This window comes from Rhamphochromis longiceps, linkage group LG16, assembly GCF_057381845.1.
Source record: "Rhamphochromis longiceps isolate RC_006_pf linkage group LG16, R_longiceps_female_GT1.1, whole genome shotgun sequence".
Taxonomy (NCBI): Eukaryota; Metazoa; Chordata; class Actinopteri; order Cichliformes; family Cichlidae; genus Rhamphochromis; species Rhamphochromis longiceps.
Genome location: NC_140572.1, coordinates 22651243 through 22673031, shown reverse-complemented (window position 1 = coordinate 22673031; position 21789 = coordinate 22651243). Strand labels below are relative to the sequence as shown.

General features: G+C 39.3%; 1 protein-coding gene across 1 annotated transcript in view; it reads right to left on the bottom strand.

Moving 5' to 3' along the window:
* pde11a (phosphodiesterase 11a) overlaps positions 1-21789 on the bottom strand; it is a 55469-nt gene that overhangs the window by 18606 nt on the left and 15074 nt on the right. Inside the window, exons 6-12 of the mRNA XM_085385134.1 lie at positions 20190-20322; positions 17371-17446; positions 5932-5999; positions 5749-5841; positions 4867-4917; positions 1716-1862; positions 1477-1584 (exon numbers count right to left, since the gene is read on the bottom strand). Coding sequence (XP_085241260.1) covers positions 1477-1584; positions 1716-1862; positions 4867-4917; positions 5749-5841; positions 5932-5999; positions 17371-17446; positions 20190-20322 — 676 coding nt within the window. The remainder of the gene's footprint in view (positions 1-1476; positions 1585-1715; positions 1863-4866; positions 4918-5748; positions 5842-5931; positions 6000-17370; positions 17447-20189; positions 20323-21789) is intronic.

The following is a 21789-nucleotide window of genomic DNA, read 5'->3' as shown; positions in this document are numbered from 1 at the left end:
CAGGAAGTACTGGTAGTGAAATAAATCAGGATGGGTGCAAGAAACAGATTTCCTCATCTTTCTGAGGCACTTTGCAAACCACACCAAGGTAAGCCATGATAAAAAGTAATGGAATTGCGATGCTGGTGAACAACTACATTTTTTCAGCTCCATTGTTATGTTCAAAATTGGTGCAAGAGTTGTAGGTTATAATGCCCACTGAGCCAATGAGGCCAAACTCAAGGAAGACCAACCAAAATGAATGAAATATTCAGTTGCAGAAAATTCCATAATTTGTCTTTTTTGGGGGGTTGGAATATGTTCAAAAGCTAGATTTCTGCATTCTGTCACACACACACACACAGCTACATTAATGGCTCTAAGTGCATTCATGTGTTGAATAAACAAAGATTACATGTTAATATTTTGTTAGTACCCTTATTTCATTGTGTTACATTTCACCCCAGGATATGTTACAACTAACCCAGACTATGGGGTTAATTGTAACATTTCACTCTTCGTGTTTGAGGCCATACCATGCAATGGGTAATTGTGCTGCAGAGAAAATAGCTGCACTATTTAATAGCAGAGACATGTAAATACTTTGCATTACATTTTGAATCCACTACCTTAAAAGAGCTCCAATTTACAGACAGAAATGTGAAAAATGTTACTACTATCCCCGGTCTCCCCTACAGGTGATGTATGTTGAACATCATAGGTGAAAAAAAAACGCAAATGTAGAATGTAACATCATATTTGCAGGTGGATTGTCAAATAAAGACTATTTATAGGAAATTTTTAAAAAATGACATCTGTAAAAATGGGGTTTTTTGTCTTCTAAATTTATTGTCATGGTCAGCTGTGCTACTGACAGTGAAGGATTAGAGGAGGACCCAAATGCAGATGTGCAGAGGCAGACTGCATTAACTGAAAGTGAGCTGTTTAATGACTGTTTATATTCAAACAAAAAACCAAAACATAAGGTCCAGAAGAGGAAATTCTAAATTATAAAACTACAGGAACATAAAAGCTTGAATAAGCAGTAAGACAAGAGGAACAAACACTCAAACTAAGGACAAAAGGAGACAGCGATTATATGTACACAGAAGTGCAATCGGGGAAGTGGAGACAGCTGGAGAGAGTGAGAAAGCTGAAGTCAATCATAGAGAAGAAGACGAGGAAAGTAAAGCTAAAAGCAAAGTGGAACGAACAACTAACTCTAAGATAGCGAAAACATATGGATATGCAACATAGGATGCATACAAACATATATGTAGATATACACTACGATCATTATAGCAAACAAATTATTTAATTAAGTTTTCCAGTTATCAATAGCAGTTTATATGGCAACAGCCCTCATATCGTCACTGCTGGTCAGATCAACTTTCTCAAAGCTTTTCTATTCTTATCTCTAACTGTATGTTGAAATGCAATGCCTTGATCTAACTGTGTTTAGAACAGAAAGTGATCAAAAATGAGCATGACCATTACCGTCAGCATGGCAAACATGCACTGGCAAACGTTGAATGCGTGTCTCCAGTTGTGATAGAGAACCATTCTGTAGTTTTTTCTGACAGTCAGCAGCCATCTGCACAGCGTCTGCAGGGTAAGACAGGTGGCGAGATGAGCACATGGGTCAGCGGTCCTCGTGCAGTTCCAAAACTGTTCGGGGCAATCTCAATCAAGTATTAAAGCAAAGGAATTAAGACAGGGAAACTCAGTGTCCTCACCTCATAGTCAATCTTAAATTTCTGCACCATTCCCAGTTCCATAAACATTCTCAAAGCTGCCGTTATCATGGCGTCAACATCCAGAGAGAAATCATCAAAGGAGAGGTTGTCGATGCCCAGCTCGCAGACTAGGGGGATGTTAGCAGCCTGTTTCGCCATGGCAGGAGGAAACATACAGGAGAAGAACAAGAGCAGAAATGAAGATGAAGAGGTCAGAGGATGTTGTGCGATTTTCAGATGTTATACGGAAATATAAAAACATGCTAATTAAGACCCGAAGCTTCATTTGGAGGGGTTTAAGATTAATGAGGGGGATCTACTGGAGAATTTCATTGTTGTTTACTTTCAGAGCTCACTGACAATTGTGGCAACAATAATCAGCAGCAGCTTTTTTTCTGTGGTATTCAAACAAAAATATAGGATTCCAATTAAGCATTTTCATATTGAAGCACATCTTCTATCTTTAATCGGTTCTAATGAGCACAACGTCTATCTGATCAGGAGATGCTCTTCCTGACTTGAGTCAGCATTTATAATTGAAGGATTTTGAGCTTTGCAGTCAAATATATCTTAGCAGAGTTAAAGTTTCTGTAAAGCTGTGTTTCTCTTTCCTCTCTATCTGTCTTCTCTAACAACCACCATTGTTTCCTGCGCAAACATTTGCCTTTCTGGCCAGCAGGTATTCTTTAGATCTTAATTCATAGCCCCGGGGTTATGAAATGTCAGCCAGATTTGTTTGCCACTGCCTTTTTCACACCAGTGGAATCCCAGGCAAGCGTGCTCAACAAGGCTACTTATGTAGTGCAGAAAGTGGAGGGAAAGGCAGAAGCAGAGAGCAGTGCTGCATGAGGGGGCTGAAAGATCACACAGGCACACTAGAGAGCAGGGATCCTACTATGCAATAATGGCCACAGGGGAAAATCCTAAACATGAAAGTGCAGGAAAATAGGTCATATCTATTTTTCAGAAATGTCCTGCCAATTAAAAATGTAGTCATTTTCCATATTTTCATCTTTATCAATAATGCATTGTGAATGAATGCTTATTGATTGAAGTAATCCATTCCAAATGCTACAATTAGTTTAAATTCGCAGGGTACTTCTCAGCTCCTATTTATGCTTGTGCGCTGCTGCAGTTCTTTTGAAGCAGAAGTCTGCCAATAATTTCTCTCTTTTGCCATAGATTTTTTTTCCCTTCTCATTAAAGTTAATAAGAAATTGTTATTTAATTAGAAAAATATATATCTTAGTTAAAGCACCTACGAGGAAACCAAATACATTGTGAGTATCTTAACTTTCTGTGAAAAAACTTTCATTTTATGTATCAGTAAAAGTTTATCTTAGATCAAACTTTTGTGAAATCGGGTTGCAGCAGAATCCTAATACACCTTTTATTTCATATGTCTTAATTAATTATTGATTCTTATTATTGTCTTATTATTATTATTAATTAAGGACAGCATTTAGAAGAACAAAACATTAGATCATGGTAATTATCTGCACCAATACAGACATCAAGAAGCCTCCCTTAAGACCTTTTCTCTTGTCTTACTTCTTGTCTTTGCTTTTGTGATTGTTTGCTTCGGCCTCAATAGTTTCCTCCAATGTCCACTAAACAGTGACTCCAAAAGTTAACCAATCTCTACAAACTCCAAATTTAAAATGACCCACTTTGGTCTTTTTTGGATAATCGGATGCCAATATGATCGATCGTTTGTGGATGCTAGCCGTCAGGTTCGTGATGTACAAAGTTTATATACCTATATACACTCACCTGCACATAATTACATTAAAAACAAATAAGCAGCAACATAACAATAACAACAACCACAGGACAAGAGGGGAGAAACCGTAAATAGGAGATTAGTGGGCAGGAAAGGCCAGAGTAAAGGTGGTTTGTGAGCTTAGATTTAAAAGCAGAGATGCAGGACTTTTTTATGTGAAACTGATTCTAGAACTGTGGAGCAGTGACTACAAAGGTTCTGTCACCCTCTTTTGTTTGAGACATGACCTTGGGTCATATGACAGATCTTTGCCAATGGACCTGAGAGACCTGGGAGCTGATAGAAAACGAATGAGATTGGTGATATAAACTGGGATCTACCCATTAAAAGCCTTAAAAACAACCAGCAAAATCTTAAACTGGATTCTAAAATTGACAGAAAGCTTATGCAGCAAGGCCAGGACTGGAGGGATGTGCTCATATTTCTTACTACCAGTCAGCAGTCTTGCTGCTGATTTCTGCACCATCTGCAGACGTAGGTATGGGAAGATTAATCCAGACGTGAAGTAATAAAGGTACACATAATTTTTTTTTCCTGATCATAAGAATGATAATCTTAGTTTTGTCACTGTTTAACAGCTTTAGCAGTTGTTAATCAGCCAACCTTGTTTGTCTCCAAGACAGTCAAGTAGATGCTATAGGGAATCCTGATATTTTACTGGAAGATATAGCTGTAAATCATCAGTATAGAAATGAAAGGCAATGTTATATCTCTTAATATTATTATTAAATGGAAAAAAGTGCAAAGACCCCCGAGGGACCCCACAAGAAACAGGGGCAGAGAATAAGAAAAACTGACACCTTAAGAGAAGAACTGAACCAGCTGTAACCTTAATGCCAACCCATTGTTAAATGCAAGCCAAAAGAATGTGAGTAACAGATCAGTGCTCACTGTCGACAAAGCCATTTCAAGTGCTGTGAACAGCTTCAACGTCTAGCCCCCAATAACTAAGTTGCCAGCTACCATCTTTTTAAAAATGAGGCTTCAAAACAGGATTTTAGTAGCTTTTAGGGGGTTTAGTCCATTTTTTATTTAGAGTCTATGGAAGTTACCTCATTAAAAGAATACCCCACAAGGTGGTGCTTTCTTCCAATGCCTTATAGGTTTTTGATCAGGTTTATTTAGCCAAACTAAATGCTCAGTTTGTAGCTGCAAGTAATGAGTAGGATATGGCACAGCATGCTAACTTCTCTTGTGCAGTGGCCAATTTGCACCAGTGCCTCCTTTTTTGTGTTTTTCCAAAAACACAAAAAAATATATATTACAAAATACTTAAAATAAAAATATAAAAACTTGATTGTGCCACATCTGCAAATCCTGAAAGAAAAACAAAAGTTTCTACTGTGAACAACAGTGAACATCTATTACCTTGAATTTGTCAACTTCAGTCTTGGAGCAAGTGGCATGGTACGACAGAACCTGCAAAATGATGGCACAGTGTCACTCAGTGTACTTTTCAAACCCTTACCAGTAAGGCTCTACAAGACACCCAGCTGTTGCTGCAGCTGAAAATACTGCCCGTTTGTACGTTTTAGTGGATCATCCAGATGATGACGGTAACACATCTGGAACAGCTTACAAGAGCTGCAATGTCAGCGCTGATTCCATCGCTCATTCCCCGAGAGAAATACTTTGCACAGGCCTGCAGTTGCTTATTTGATCATGTTTATTCAGTGCTACCAGACGCAGTGCATCAACATATTAGTTCACCCAGTGTCTCAATTCTGTTCTCTACTTGTCCTATTTGGAAACAGCAGTGCTAACTACCATAATGCACCTGAAAGCTCCCTATTGTAATCTAAGGACATGCTGTAAAGGCTGAATAGTGCTGAATGGCTTCATACCGCAGGGCAGATGAGGGATTGCTTTTCACTGCCTCTCATTAATTTTCAATAAAACCTTTGTGAGAAGGTTATCTACAAAGAGAGATCAGCACTTTTTTTTTAATGCGTACATTCTTCTGGAAATATGAGACAAAAAAGAGAAGCCAAGTACAAAAGACCACTGAGAGAGAATAAGTAGGAAGGGAGTTTACATTTTCCATGTAGCAGCTGTTGTTTGCTGTGACTTCTGGTTAAATGTGTTACCCCTGAGCATATGTTGATCGGAACGCAAAGTAAAGATGCCGTTATAGTGAATGAAACAGAAAAATAAATACAGTAGGACTCACAAGCACAAATAAACACGTCAAGCAGTTTGCTTAGCAGTGTTTTTACAAATATAAGTGGATACACAAAAACGCGCTCTTACATCCAAAGCCACCGACTGCTTGGCCCAAGACTTTTTCACCTGGTCGTACATGATGGTGTTGTTGATGCCCAGTCCACAAAAGATCACAAATGCCTAAAAGGATAAAACAGAGAAACTCCCATGGTTTCCAAAATGTTTAGAGAATTGCTAATGCTGAAAAAAATACACAAGCAATTGTAATACCTCAAAAAGACGCTGGTCTGCATCATCGAAGGGTTTCCCATCGAGCCTGTTCAGCACTTGGGCAACACCTGTTACACAAAATAAGTTTACCCATACCAACAGCATAGCAGTAATGCTTTAAGGTTGATACTGGCAGACTAGTATCAGGATCAATATTATGAATTATTAAAGAAAATTAAGGGAAGAGGCAACAATAGTGCACATAAATGTGGTTAAGAAACAAAAGTCTGCAGTGCAGCTATCTCCTGTGTTAAACATTTGGAAATCAGTGAAAACAGAAGAATAAAATGATTGTTTAATAGTGCTGAAGCTGCAAAATAGATAATGTTATCTTTGACCGAAAATCCAGTTATTCTCCACAACCCTGTAGTGGGGTTTAACAAAGCAGTCTTTCCTTTTTAGACCGCTTCTCTCATTGTCTAATCAAAACAGAAAGAACTCCGGTAATAAAGGAGAACATCCAATTAATACAGCAACTCTTATTTCCACATCATTACAATTTTTATTTATCTGCAGGAGGTGAAAGAAGCCTGTCAATGGGATTATGTGTTCATTTCAACGAATAGTGTGAAAAGAATTTACAATGCAACTATGATCAATTTTCATTTTGGTGCCATTAATTTTTAATGCATGGCAAACATTCTCTAAAATCTAATTTTGCTCCTTCTGTATTGAGCTTGTAATTTGTGATGAGTTGCAGCATAGACAAGCTAATTGGTTTAACGAGGCTATATTCCTAGTGCCACAAGTGTTTCATTTAAAAAAAACACACACACACTATCACAATGATCACAGCACTAATACGGGTTTTTACGCAAACGACTTATGGTCTTGTGTGACTGTACCGTACAATTTATTCACTGCTCTGGTGGTGTCAAATTTTGCTTAGAGCTTCACAAAGCATTGGGCCAGACCTGAGCTGCAACCAGCTCAGCACTACATTAATCCAGGAGGAATTACAGTGTATCAAAGAACTAACCTAAACTCAAAGTCATCTTCATCCAGTAACTGGCAATGTTACATTCTGTGAAGCAGCAACCAGAGCACTGTTAACCTATCCCTCTAAGAAAGCACATTTTAAGTCAAAGCTCCACTTGATTGGCTTAGAACAGCAATTATAATGCCAGTTTTTTATATACATTTACCTACAAGAAAGAGTTTCTGCTGGTCAAGAAGTTGAATGAATGAATATTTAAAGTTATCAAGAGTTGATATAGCCTTTATTCAAGAAACACACATCTGTAAGTCAGAAACTTTAAAACTTAAATGTTCCTGGGTAGGTAAAGTCTTTTCCAGTCCTGGAACTGGTAAAAGCAGGGGAGTGTCGGTTCTGATTCATAAAGCAGTTAGCTTTACTGAAACAAAAGTAATACCAGATAAGGAAGGTAGATTTATATTGGTTTATGGACAATTACTGGACACACCAATAATTTTATGTAATATCTATGCACCTAATGCGGACATACCCGCCTTTTTTCATAACCTGTCACAGTATCTTTTGGAATTAGAAGGTGCACAAATAGTGGTAGGAGGAGATTTTAATCAAATACTGGATCAAGACCTAGATAGATCACTTCCTAGGAGAGGCACAGAGAGTAAATCTGTAGTTGCCATAAGGCAGATGACCTCAGATTTGGGTCTGAATGATATTTGGCGGACAATGCATCCAGAAGGCGGGGAATATTCATTTTACTCTCCGCCTCATAATGTTTATACTAGAATCGACTACTTTCTTATTTCTGAAGCCTTAGTGAATAACTCTATAGATTCAAGTATTGGTAATATAGTAATTTCGGACCATGCGCCAATTTTTCTATGTCTTGGAAATATTTTACAGATTCCTCCAAGCCGCAGATGGCGTTTAAATGTGTCCTTAATTAAAGACTCTGGTTTTATTAAATTGATAAGAGATGAAATACAATTTTACAAACAGACAAATAATCGAGAGGACACTACATTGGCTACTTGGTGGGATGCTATGAAGGCATACTTAAGGGGGAGAATAATTTCTTACGCTTCCTTTAAAAAGAAGGCAGCTAACAAGAATATCATTACGTTAGAAGCCAAATTAAAGGCACTTGAGGCAGTACATTCCCATACAAAAGACAGAGTTACGTTGAATAAAATCGTTAAAGTTAAATATGAGTTGAATGTACTGTACAACAGAAAGGCAGAATACGCTTTATTTCGCATTAATCAAGCATATTGGGAAATGGGAGAAAAGCCGAGTCGTTTATTAGCATACCGTCTTAAACAGAAAGACAGTATGAACCATATCCCAGGCATACGACAATCAGATGGGGTTATTTCAACTTCTATTAGACATATAAATGATGGATTCAGGGCCTTTTACAATAATCTTTATTCTACGCAAGGTAGTTTAGATGAACAGAAATCCGAAGCATTTTTTACTGATTTAAACCTGCCACAGCTTTCTACTACTGACCAGCAGATTATAGATGCTCCAATTACAGTGGAGGAGATTACCCGTGCAATTAACAGTATGCCACTTAATAAAGCTCCAGGATTAGATGGGTTACCATTGGATTTCTATAGAGCATTTGAAGATATGTTAAGTCCCCTGTTGCTCAATGTTTATAATGAGGCGTTCAAAGTAGGCTCATTACCTCAGTCAATGCACTCTGGACTTATAACATTTATTCTTAAAACTGGGAAAGACCCTTTAGACCCAAGTGGTTACCGCCCTATATCTTTGCTGAATTCTGACCAAAAAATCTTGGCAAAGGTCTTAGCGGGCCGATTAAAAGCAATAATGGCGAAAATAATTCATGCAGACCAATCTGGTTTTGTTCCAAACCGCTATGGTCCAGATAATATTAGGCGGTTGGTTAATTTGCTAAATTATGTATATGATTCAGTATATCCAACAGTGGCCCTATCGCTGGATGCTGCAAAAGCTTTTGATTGTGTTGAGTGGGATTATCTGTTTAAGACATTAGAAAAGTTCGGTTTTGGTGATAATTTTATTAGGCGGATAAAGATATTATATGATTCGCCTTCAGCGCGAGTATTGACGAATGGGCTCATATCAGACCTATTCCTTTTACAGAGATCCACAAGACAGGGTTGTCCCCTTAGCCCCGGTCTCTTTGTAATTGCTATAGAGCCTCTGGCACAAAAACTGAGAAATAATGTAAATATATTTGGAATTTCGATGGGTAATAGTCAACATAAGCTTCTATTATATGCAGATGATATGTTGTTACTTATGACCCAGCCTGGGAAGTCAATTCCAGCCCTATTAGAATGTATAGAAAGCTTTACGCTGCTTTCAGGGTATCGTGTCAACTGGGATAAATCAGAGGCAATGCCTATGTCAGGACACTGCCCCCATACTTTATTTAAACAGTGGGAGTTTCGGTGGTCCGTGAATAGTTTGAGGTATTTGGGGATACAAATTACCTCGGATTACACTAAGATGGTTCAAGCAAATATGGAGCCAATGATTGAAAGAATAAAAATGGAATTTGGTAGATGGTCCAGAGTGTGTCTCACAATATGGGGTAAAATTAGTTGTATTAAGATGATGACTGCACCCATGATCTTTTATATTTTATCTAATATTCCATTACACATTCCAGATAAGTATTTCAAAGATCTAGACTTTTTGATCCGGCAGTTTCTTTGGGGTAGTTCACCACATCGTTTAAGTATTAGGAAACTTCAAGCGAGTGTAAAACAAGGAGGTTTTTCATTGCCTAATTTCCAATGGTATTATTGGGTGATGAACGTGAAACAACTTAGAGCTTGGTTACCTACTGCACCAGTTAAACCCATCTGGTCCCATATAGAGACGGAAGTTAATGGCGGTATTTCTCCTTGGAGGGAGCTGTTTGATACCAGTCATAAAACTACCCATCCTATAATTGCAAACGCGAAGACATTGTGGTGTAAATTACATAGGGCAGGTCGCTGGGACTTTATTAAATCACCTTCGGCAACCTTATGGGGGAATAAAAGAATTTTAATTGGAGGGACATCGGTTGACTGGCTACAGTGGCGTAAAGCAGGCATCCTTAATGTATCAGATTTATTTGACTGTGGGACTAAATGTTTTTTAAGCTTTGATAAAATTGTGGAGTTATATAAGTTGAAGCGTAATCAATTCTGGAGATATGTCCAAATACATAGTTCATTATCGAAGTGGCTGGGAACCCCCTTGAGTTGTCCTGTGGGCAGCCCTGTGGAAGTCCTGCTCTCAAGATCACCCTTGGGTAAAGGCATTACCTCTAAGATTTATCACTTATTGCAAGAACGGTCAGCTGACCCTCTCCTTAAAGTTAAGGGCTACTGGGCCCAGGACATGGCATTGGACATATCTTCAGTTGAATGGGATTCATGTTTTCAAAGTGTTAATACTATGTATAAAGAAACAGGCAGTAGATTTATTCAATTTAAGATAATCCATAGGTGGCATCGAACACCGCAACAATTGTATAAATGGAACCTGGCCTCTACGGACAAATGTTGGAGATGTGATGGTCAAAATGCCTCGATTTTACATATCTTATGGAGCTGTTCGGCACTTCGAGATTGGTGGGAAAATATAATGGAGGTAATTTTCAGTGTTTTAAAAAGGAGATTTGGTATCTCACCAAAACTGTCCATACTTGGTATAACCACAGAACTTTCTGATGGAGATTTTTCTAGTTATACAAAAAGATGGATTATTCTGGCTCTTACTACGGCCAAACGGGTCCTACTAAGACATTGGCGGAAAAAGAACCCCCCTCCCTATGAAGAGTGGCTAAAGACAACGGCTAAGTTGGCGTCTTATGAAAAAGTGACTTATGGTTTATTAGATAAATTGCATCAATATGATTGTATTTGGTCCCCCTTTACAAGCTGGCTTTCTGTAACTTGAAGAACAGAAGAGTAATGATAGAGTGGTGGTGTGGGGATTGGTGTGCGAAGAAAGAATCCGGTTGTTCAGTGATGACGCGACGAATCCTACTTCCGGGTCTAAAGTAGTCTGCGTTTAATATGGCTTTTGTGTTGTTAACATGTTTAATGTTATGTATTTTCTTCTATTTGATCTCAAAAAGCTCCTAAAACAGTCAGTGATCACTGTTGATCTCCCTCGGCTTTTATTACCGCTAATCATTTATTTAAGCTCAGTTTTTAAAACCTTAGGATGTAACTACAGCCCAGCCCATGCAGCAGTATATGAATGACTAGGGTTGCCAACCGTCCCTTAAAATACGGAATCGTCCCGTATTTCGAAACAAAAGTACACGTCCCGTATTGAGCTAATAAGGGACGCACTTTGTCCCGTAATACAGTGAGAATCAAAAGTAGTCTATAAATGTTTATGGAATTAACACTTTGTTTGAAAACATAATTCCCAGCCCCTCTCCTGCTTTGTGACCAATGAGCTGACAGCACACTTATGACAATTCGAGTATGACAATTCAGATTACCGCTCATCTCATTGGTCGAGGAAAGGTCGCTTGCGGAGAAAATACCGGAAGACAACAGATGACCACAACAAGAAGCATGGCCAACAGGGGAACAAACGCCGACTCTGCGGTGCAAGTCTCGGATGACAGTACACCTAAAGCTGGGCAAACACTGTGCGATTTTTTTCAGTCACGTTATTCAGCTCCTGCTCAAACTGCACGATTGACTCGCAGGGGTTAGAAGTTCGTATGTCACGATGTACTCTCACACTATACGGCCCGATGCTCTGATGCGACCTGAGTGCGCACACTGTGCCTCCATAACATGAAGGTTATAACAGAAAATCTGTCGCTCGCTCTCTCTGTCTTTCACTCACACAGACACACCACTACCATCAACTTTGCTAAATTGCTAATGAAAAACATTGATCAGGCAGCTGTGATTGAGCAGCAGTGTAAATCCAACTATTTTCACGGTTGTTGTGGTCGTGATAATTTTGTGATGCCACATCGAAAAGGCTCGGATGAGCTTTCCAAAGTTCTACAAGTTGTGCCTCCATCGCTTGTGTCCAGATCACACGCTGCACAGCCGTGCTGCTCCATCTTTTACACCAACGTTTACGTTTGCGCGTGAGCAGTGTGAGCGCCTGTGGTGACACCCTCACGAGCGATTGATGATCGGGAGCTGGTCGTGAGGTGTTAATCACTTCTCGTTACCCCACGTATACTACACGACGCACGATGAAGGTCAAAATCGGTCCGATCACTCAAAAATCGGCTCAAAATGGGCCAAAAATCGCACAGTGTGAGCCCAGCATTAGAGCAGCAATGTTTGTTCCCCTCAGAGAAAGGGAAGAATGGGAAAAGCAAAACACCTGGCTGGAAAACGTTAATATGGGCATGTGCAGTGAATATCAGCGCTATGTGGCCAGAAGTGTGATAATATAATTTATTTTGTGTAATAAACAACTGCAAGGATAGATGATTACAACAAATTGATGACTAATACATAAAAGTAATACATAGATGAATAATGATGATGAGTTAAGATGCGTAATCATGGGAACAAGCGGGTTTACAAACAGGAGCAGCTGATTAGCATTAGAAAAGCTGAAATAATACCTCAACTGAATAGTGATGGGATTTCCGGCTCTTTTTAGAGATCCGGCTCTTTCGGTTCGGCTCACTAAAAAGAGCCGGCTCTTTCGGCTCCGAACCGGCTCTTCAGGTTGTTTTGTTGCTTTAATTAATTTATTATTAACAATAATATAAAATTATGCACAAAAGGAATTACTAACATAAAAACAAGTGGTTTTATTTATATATGTTTATATATAAATATATGCGGTGGCCCCTAGAGACAAAACACGTACAAACTCCAAAACACATTTCTAGCATGAACTGAACTTCCAAAGCCGAGCTACTAGATCACTTAAATTACACAATTGAAAGCATGTGTGTATTGTTTGTGTATTTATACACAGGCACTCATATATATATTCAAATAATTTAAAAAAAAGTTCATTTACCTGTTATTACCACACACCAAATCCGGTCGTTGGTACTTGCTGGCTTGTGTAGCCACAAGATAACAAAGGCTCAACACTGCGCCCAGCATCCTGGAGCACTTCTGTTGTCTTTTGTACGTGTTTTGAGTTTTTATGTGCTTCTGAGTTTTTACGTGCTTCGGAGTTTGTACGTGTTTTGGAGTTTTTACGTGTTTTGGAGTTTGTACGTGTTTTTACGTGTTTTGGAGTTTGTACATGCTTCAGAGTTCATACGTGATTTGAAGTTTGTATGTGCTTTGTCTCTAGGGGCCACCGTAAATATACTTTTATTTATTCACTCCACATAAAATGTAATAAATAAATCATATAATACAAAAATCAACTATTCACATTTCAACTTTTAACTATTTAAATTTTCAGCTTTTTCCTTTCACAAATTTAAAGTGAAAAGAACACAAAACACTGCAAACCACAACACAATTAAATATAAATTATAATATGAAAACTAAAAGAACATGCATATTCTCTGTCATATGGACCTGCATGAATAAACTTTCTCAATCCTTTATCATCTGCAACTGAAAATAGTTGTGGATGATTACTATACCTTTCTAATGTTGTTGTCCCTGCCTCTCTTTCTCTCTCTCTGGCTCTGTTCCTGTGCTACTGAGTGTAACTACCGCCCCTCCCCCCTCTGCCCAGCGTAAAGCACAAGGCTCGCGTGCAGAGTGAAGCGGAAAAAAAGTGCGAGAGAGAGGCTGAGAGAAAGAAAAAAAAAAAACCCACGTGACGGCTCGCGATAAGGACCCGGCTCGCGTCGTTCACGTTAAAGAGCCGGGTCTAAGAGCCATTTCGTTCGCGAACGACCCATCACTACAACTGAAGCCAATTGTACTAAATGCACTAAATGTGCACTGTTACAAGAATATTTTTCTTTCTATTGTTTTCTATTATTTTAAGTTAAGCAGGACAGAGTGCTTTTAAAGAAAGATTTACTTATATTCTCAAAAGTTAAGCATGACAGGCTTCTGTTTAAGAAAGAGACCTGTTTTACTGTGTTAATGTTGTCATTTTGAGCTAAAAATAAATGGCTAAATGATCATTTGTTTCACATGTGTTCATATCACAAAGAATAGAATATGCATCTACTTAAATCAACTTCAAGTCAAATGGTTAAAAAAATAATTTCACACACAAAAAAAGAGCTAGAAAATTCACCACACTGGGAAGGGTGAAGACAACTGGGTCGCCCGGCCCTGGCCACGAGGTGTCCCTTATTTATTTTTCAGGGAGTTGGCAACCCTATGAATGACTAACCTCGTATTGTGGATGGATTATCTCAGTTGTTCTCCTGGCTGAAGTTTGGTCCTTTTACAGCATCCTGCCATGCGATTACATTTGTTCCTGACCACCGAGAACACTCACGGTAACTTTTATCAGTGGAAAAAAAGTTAGCTTGTTTATATTATGCTAACGTAGCTGTGTCGCTAGCTGTCACGCAGCACATCATTATATACCAGCTAGCCCAACTTCAGTAACCCTACAAACGTCACTGCTGTTTAGTTTTCTGTCTTCATTTATGCTGGAAGTGATAACAGAGCTGTACGTTTTAATTTGTTTCCAAAACCCCGCAGTCAGGACATGCTATATTGTATTTAGATAGAAGCTAGCGAGCTAACTCCCTGCTAATTTCTAACTCCTTTAAATGTCATAAATTCCGTTTTCATGGATGCCTGGATGTTAAACTCAATTGTTACACCTGAGCAGAACGCTGATCATTTTATTAAAGATGAAAGACTTTAGACAGTTTTTCAACTCTCAGTAATGCCATATGATCGTTTGATATATGGACCTGCAGCGGAGTTTAGACCCAGACACGGCTAGTGACGTCAGACTGAACAACCGGATAGGATAACTTTCCTTTGGGTTTTTTTGTTTTGTTTTGTTTCTGTTGTTGTGTTTTGTTTTGTTTTGTTGTTGTTTGTTTTTGTTTGTTTGTTTTTTAAACTATTTATTTATGTAGTTATTCTTAAGTTCTGTTATTGAAGTTTAAAATGAAATAAATAAAAATTGTTGATGACAAAAAAAAAGAAGTTGAATGAAAAAAAGTTTTCCAATAATTTTCCTTATAATTTAGATTGAATTCCAGAGGTTATTCATTTTAGCTCCTGTAGAACATCCCAAAAAATAAATGAATAAATAAATAACTGTTAGGAGAAGGAGGCCTTTAGTGCTAAATGCTAAATGGAAACAAATGAACTGCTACAGTTTTAGATGCGGGGATAGCGCCTGTGCCGATTCTTTGTACCATAACAGATGTGTTTAAATCTTCTACCCAATGCAAAAATCCCAGAAAAGGTGGAAACAAGCAACAGTGCAGCAATGAGCGCTTGAGTCTATGGCAACTTTCTATAAAGTGGACTCATGTCAAGTCAGATTTATTTTTACAAAACAGTTTTAAAAAAAAACAGCTGATCCTGTAAGTGCGGCTGAAATAATAAAACAATATAAATCAAAAGCAATCAAAACGCAGTCTGGTTTAAAAGCCAAAGTATGAAAGTGGGTTTTCAAGCGGCTTTAAAAGTTTCTAATGTTGGGGAGATCCCGATGTGATGTGAAGAGGCAGTTTGTTACACAATTTAGGAGCAGCTTCTGTGAAGACCCAATCGGCTCCATGTTTTATTCTGAACCTCACGACAGCTAGGAGCATCTGTTCACCAGACCCCACCGGTAAAGTGGGAGCATGCAGGGGCAAACAATCAGTGAGGTACGCAGCACCAACCCAGGCAAACACTTAAAAACATCCATCCATCCATCCATCCATGTTCTTCCGCTTATCTGGGGCCAGGTCAGCAGCCTAAGCAGAGAAGCCCAGACCTCCCTCTCCCCAGCCACCTCCTCCAGCTTGTCCAGGGGAACACCAAGGCATTCCCAGGCCAGCCAAGAGATATAATCTCTCCAGCGTATCCTGGGACCGGTACAACATCCGCATCACTGCGGCCGCAGCACCAATCCGTCTGTCGATCTCCGGCTCCCTTCTCCTGTCACTCGGGAAAAAACTAAGAATAAAATCTTAAAATCAAGATTTAATTTTGAGAATCATCTGCATAAAAAGGAAGTGAGGGGCCACGCTTTCTCATGATTGAACTTGGGCCAAGAACAGACACCTGAGGAACCCCACATAAACTGAAACGCTTCTCCCAGTTAAATACAGGGATACTATGGAAATAAAGAATTTAGAAATTGGTCCAAAGTTGGGTAGAACTGTTGGGCTGTGGTTTTTGCATTTTAAGATTGAGAAGGTGCTACAAACGTGATTCAGACTTCAGACAAAACTACGCTGTCAAAACACATACTACACAAATAAATAGGTAGTGTACACAGTGTACTACATTAAAGGGACTAGGGATTTAAGTATAATAAAAAAAATGTTTTGTTCTCTCTGTTTATCTGGATAGCAAAATAATTGTTTTTTTTTAAAAAGATATTCATTAAATTCAGGAAAATAAATCATTAAAAATACCTGGTGAGCCATCTGCTTTTATTAAAGTCAGTTTCAATGATGCATAATATGCTAAGATGGATTTCACTAATCATTATTATTGTTAAAGTATTTATTTTGCTTATATTTTGAATGAGTCTGCTGGAACCTTGCGGATGACACAAGGGCTTTAATTTTTCTAGCTGAATGTAGCCTTGATATAAGAATTTCATCTTCTGCTGCTTTGTTTGTTTAATGGTTTTTCACTCCAGATCCTCAGGTGCCACCCACACACTGTGTTTCTTCCTCACTCTTTGTGTTCTTCTTCCTCTCCCCTCCCTGACAAATGCACTTACACCTACGCAAAGATGCACACAGGTCTTCACCAACCATCTGCACCAGATATGCTGATCACTTTGCACTCAAATAAAACTAATGGCTTCCCGCATCAGATCTCAGTGGACTGAATAGAGCCGCTATCGTCGCTCCTCCTTGCAATATCCAGCGCCAAAGCCAGACGAGAGATCAATGATTTATCAGAGTGTCAATGTGGTGTTAGCCTGGGGCTGATTCACAAACACAAAGCACGCTGCCAGAAGAAGGGAACCACCTCTAAGTCTGGCGTGATGGTGCAGCATGGAGTTAATCATGCAGTCTCGGCTGGACAAATTTTCAAGCCCTCCCCCTCTTATATTCTCTGCCTTATGCAGCAAAAAGGTGCATGCCTGTGCAGTATTAGTGGTAATGAAATTACTGCAATTGAACACAGCATGCAGCCAAAGGTATGTGGAATGTGGTGATGTTTTATGGCTTGACTTCTTGCTATTGGTTCCAGCTAGGGACCCTTCTACAAATGACTTTTAAAATGATATTTTAGGACATTTTGCATTCCTTTGTAGCAACATAAGCTATCCAGAACCTTAGTAAGTGCCTAAAGACATCCTTTAGTATCTAATGTCATTCAGCCACACCAGAAACTTTTAAACAGAAGAATTTGAGAATCTAGAAGATTTTTTGTGTATGAACTTACCAATAATTTGGTGGTTGCTGTTCCATATAGGGACACAAAGCACTGAGCGGATATGGAAGTCAGAGAACTGGTCTGCCTGCAAAAAGTGGGAGAATAAAACATTATAATTATTCTACATAAAATGTAAATAATAAATGTTTATTTACTTTATTTAAAATGTTTTCATTCTCTTATGTGATCAGTGTTTTGGGTTTTTCTCCTCATCAATATCATGAAAAAATGAGTGAAAAACCTGTTAAATTTGCTTGTAGTTATAATTATTCTTCATCTATACAGTGCAGTTTTTTTTGTTGTTTTTTTGTTTTTTTGCCTGTGCAGTTTAAAATAGTCCAAATATAAAACGTGAAACTGATGTACTGCACAGAAGTTTATAACTATAAGCCATAAGTCTATAGCTATTGCTGTAATAGTTCCGAATCACTTTCTTTAAAATCTCCACTTTGGGGCAAGGGCATGGACAGAGGATGTGCACTCAAATGCCTTTAAAACAGATTACAACTATTCTGAATGGCTACTGCATTAAACTGATGCATTTGAGACTGATTTTAAGAATATGATTTTATTGTAAGTGCGGCATTGACAGAATACTTCTGTTTGGAAGATCAAGTGCAGTATGCACACTCAGCTGGACACTAGCCAGACTTTTACCCGCCAGCTACACTCTCCATCACCGAAACCCAACGGAGTATTTCAGTTAGTGTGAAAGTGTCTTAAGTAGAGCATTTCCTGCAGTGCAATGAGAAAGAACAGCTTCGGAAAATGTACGTTTATGTGTGCAGAGAGCTATAAAGACATTTTCAAGAGGCTTCACCAGCTCAAAAAACTGGCAGCCAGTTTAATCTATATGAGCACTTCACTATTGTGTGAATCCAGGTTAAATGTTAAACTTAAGTAAGTTGCTTAATGTGAAAATTATTAGGAAACCATCGTACATATACACAACATAGCCATGTATTTGTCCCAACAGATTGTCAATGTGGAGAACTGTAATGTCTTCAAGTGTCTGATGTAGAAAATTTGCTTCAGACCAGCTAACATGTGGCATCACATGACTGCTCACAATGCTGTGAAACTTTGAAAACAAAATCACTGTTTGCCACCTGTCCTACTTGGCAGTTTTGGCTCCCCTGCAACTTCCTTCTGTTTTTCAAGTTTTGAGACAGTGAGTTACAAGATATCTTTAGGACAGAGAAGTGATCAAAACAGGTTTATCCAAACAAAGCAGGGCCACGTGAAAAAGGCCAGAAGTGCACAAGGAAATGACTCTGAAGAGCACAGTGGGCAGATTTAAATCAGGTATGTTTTTATTGGTCTCAGCTTTTTGAATTCACGTTGTATATAATACACTGAACAAAAATATAAACGCAACACTTTTGTTTTTGCTCCCATTCCCCATGGGATGGACGTAGAGACCTAAAATTCATTCCAGATACACAATATAACCATCCCTCCCAAACAGTGGTCACAAATCAGTCCAAATGTGTGGTAGTGGGCACATCTGCTATATTGAGATAATCCATCCCACCTCACAGGTGTGCCACATCAGGATGCTGATCTGACATCATGAGTAGTGCACAGGTGTACCTCAGACTGCCCACAACAAAAGGCCACCCTGGAATGTGCAGTTTTGTCTCACAGCAAAATGCCACAGATGCCACAAGCAATGAGGGAGCGTGCAATTGGCATGCTGACAGCAGGAATGTCAACCAGATCTGTCGCCCGTGCATTGAATGTTCATTTCTCAACCATGAGCCGTCTCCACAGGCGTTTCAGAGAATATGGCAGCACATCCAACCGGCCTCACAACCGCAGACCTCGTGTAACCACACCAGCCCAGGACCTCCACATCCAGCAGGTTCACCTCCAAGATCGTCTGAGACCAGCCACCCAGACAGCTGCTGGAACAATTGGTTTGCACAACCAAACAATTTCTGCAAAAACTGTCAGAAACCGTCTCAGGGATGCTCAACTGCATGCCCGTCGTCCTCATTGGGGTCTTGACCTGACTCCAGCTCGTCGCCGTAACAGACTTGTGTGGGCAAATGCTCACATTCGATGGCGTCTGGCACGTTGGGGAGGTGTGCGCTTCACGGATGAATCATGGTTCACATTGTTCAGGGCAGATGGCAGCTGAGAATGTCCCAGTTCTTGCATGGCCAGCATACTCACCGGACATGTCACCCATTGAGCATGTTCGGGATGTGCTTGACCGGCGTATACGACAGCGTGTGCCAGTTCCCACGAATATCCAACAACCTCGCACAGCCATTGAAGTGGAGTGGACCAACATTCCACAGGCCACAATTGACAATCTGATAGACTCCATGCGACGATGTGTTGCACTGCATGAGGCAAATGGTGGTCACACCAGATACTGACCGGTTCTGGGTCCCCAGACCCCCAATAGCGCAAAAAACTGCACATTCCAGGGTGGCCTTTTGTTGTGGGCAGTCTGAGGTACACCTGTGCACTACTCATGATGTCAGATCAGCATCCTGATGTGGCACACCTGTGAGGTGGGATGGATTATCTCAATATAGCAGATGTGCCCACTACCACACATTTGGACTGATTTGTGACCACTGTTTGGGAGGGATGGTTATATTGTGTATCTGGAATGAATTTTAGGTCTCTACATCCATCCCATGGAGAATGGGAGCAAAAACAATAGTATTGCGTTTATATTTTTGTTCAGTGTATATCACAATGCAAGACAATCACAGCAGGTGTATTTCATACAAGTCCCACAAATCATTTCACCTTTTTTTTTTTAAATCCTAGTGATGTGAACTTTAGGAAGTATGTTACTGTGTGGTTACCTCAGCATCAAAGCGAGGATCCTGATAGGCGTCACTAATGTTTACAGGCAGTCCTGTGGAAGCCACCAGCTCCGCAATGCTGTTATTGATGAGCCAGTCTGAGTAAGATGATTTCTCCATGCTGTCTTTGAAACTATGGTCAGAAAAAAAAACAAGATAGATGACAAAAGACTCAACCAGTTCTCAACCAGATTTGTTTAATTAGACTGTGTGAGATGAGGTGAGGATATGTGAAATGAATCCTTGTGACCTAAAGGTTCAAAGGTTCAGTCCCAAAAAACTGTTGTTCAGACCTTTAGAAACAAGCTGGCTTAGAGGGAAAGGTAATGTAGTTAAAACAACTTTTTTCAAGCCGGGGAACAAGCCAGTGTAGAATACATTTATAAAGGATTAACATGAACTTTGATTCACACATAGCTGCTCCAGCAGAGTCCAAGAATAAAACAGGGAGCTGGAAATGAGCACAGGTCAGACCCCCTTTATACGCATTTAGAAATGTTACAATAAGCAAACAATCTTATTTTTAGCTACTTGATTTTTAAAAAGTAATGAAAGTAATGAAAAGTTAAGCATACAGTATGAGCTATTTTCTGATTAGACGGTGCCCCCACTCTCTGCCAGACACCTGCATCACTATTCAGACTGTTTACATCTTATTGCAGGGTGCCATCACTGAGTTTTTACTTTCAAATACGCCAAAGTAAATGTTCAGTGTGGCTCATTTTGTCTTTTAAGGTTAGAAAAAAGACGGAACGACACAGATGTCAGATCTTTTGGATCCCTTTGATCTAGCGATACAGCTGTGTGTAGATGTGGAACCACAGCACAGCAGTAATAAACCACATGGGTGTGATGGCAATCTGCCTTACCTCCTGTTTCTTTTATTTTTACTATGTTTCTCTCCTAATTCTCTCTCTGTCTTCCTCGGTTCATCCCTCTCATAAAGGAACATTGTTCTTGTGGGAGTAGCTGGGGATTTTAGGCACATCAGAAATCTTACAGTATCCTCACCTTTTGTCACCGAATGCATTTATTTAATTACACACATAAATTTCACTAGCTCTCTTGTTACTGAGATGAGAGCCTTTAGGAAGAGGTGCTTCAGGAATTTGTGCAGTTTTATTTACAAACTGGCTTCATATTTAAAATGTGACAGTAGCAACACATATCGGAAAGGAGCGTGCAGTCAGAAAGAATACATTTCCCAGTCTAGCGGCTGAAAATTTCTTTCATCATCGCTAATTTTTTAATATTGGTATTTCTTGTGTTATGATATTTTTAAATTACTGTTATAGTGACCATTAATGTCAAAGTGACCATATCAGTTACAGCAAGTGCAGGACTTGGGGGGATAATTTGTCTTCCTTTTCAGCCTTTTTTTTTTCATCCATAAACATCCTACGCAATATTAAACCTTTCTTTCTCCACTCAGCCATGCCTAGCTGTAGAGAGAAGCTGGAAAACCCAATTAAGCAGGGCTCCCACAGTATGCCTTCTATTCAGAATCCGCATATTACTCCCACAGCACTACATAATAGTCAAATTTTATACAGATTTTTTTGTCCTTGATGGACGCTCTGCAGATTCAAAAAGGCTCTGT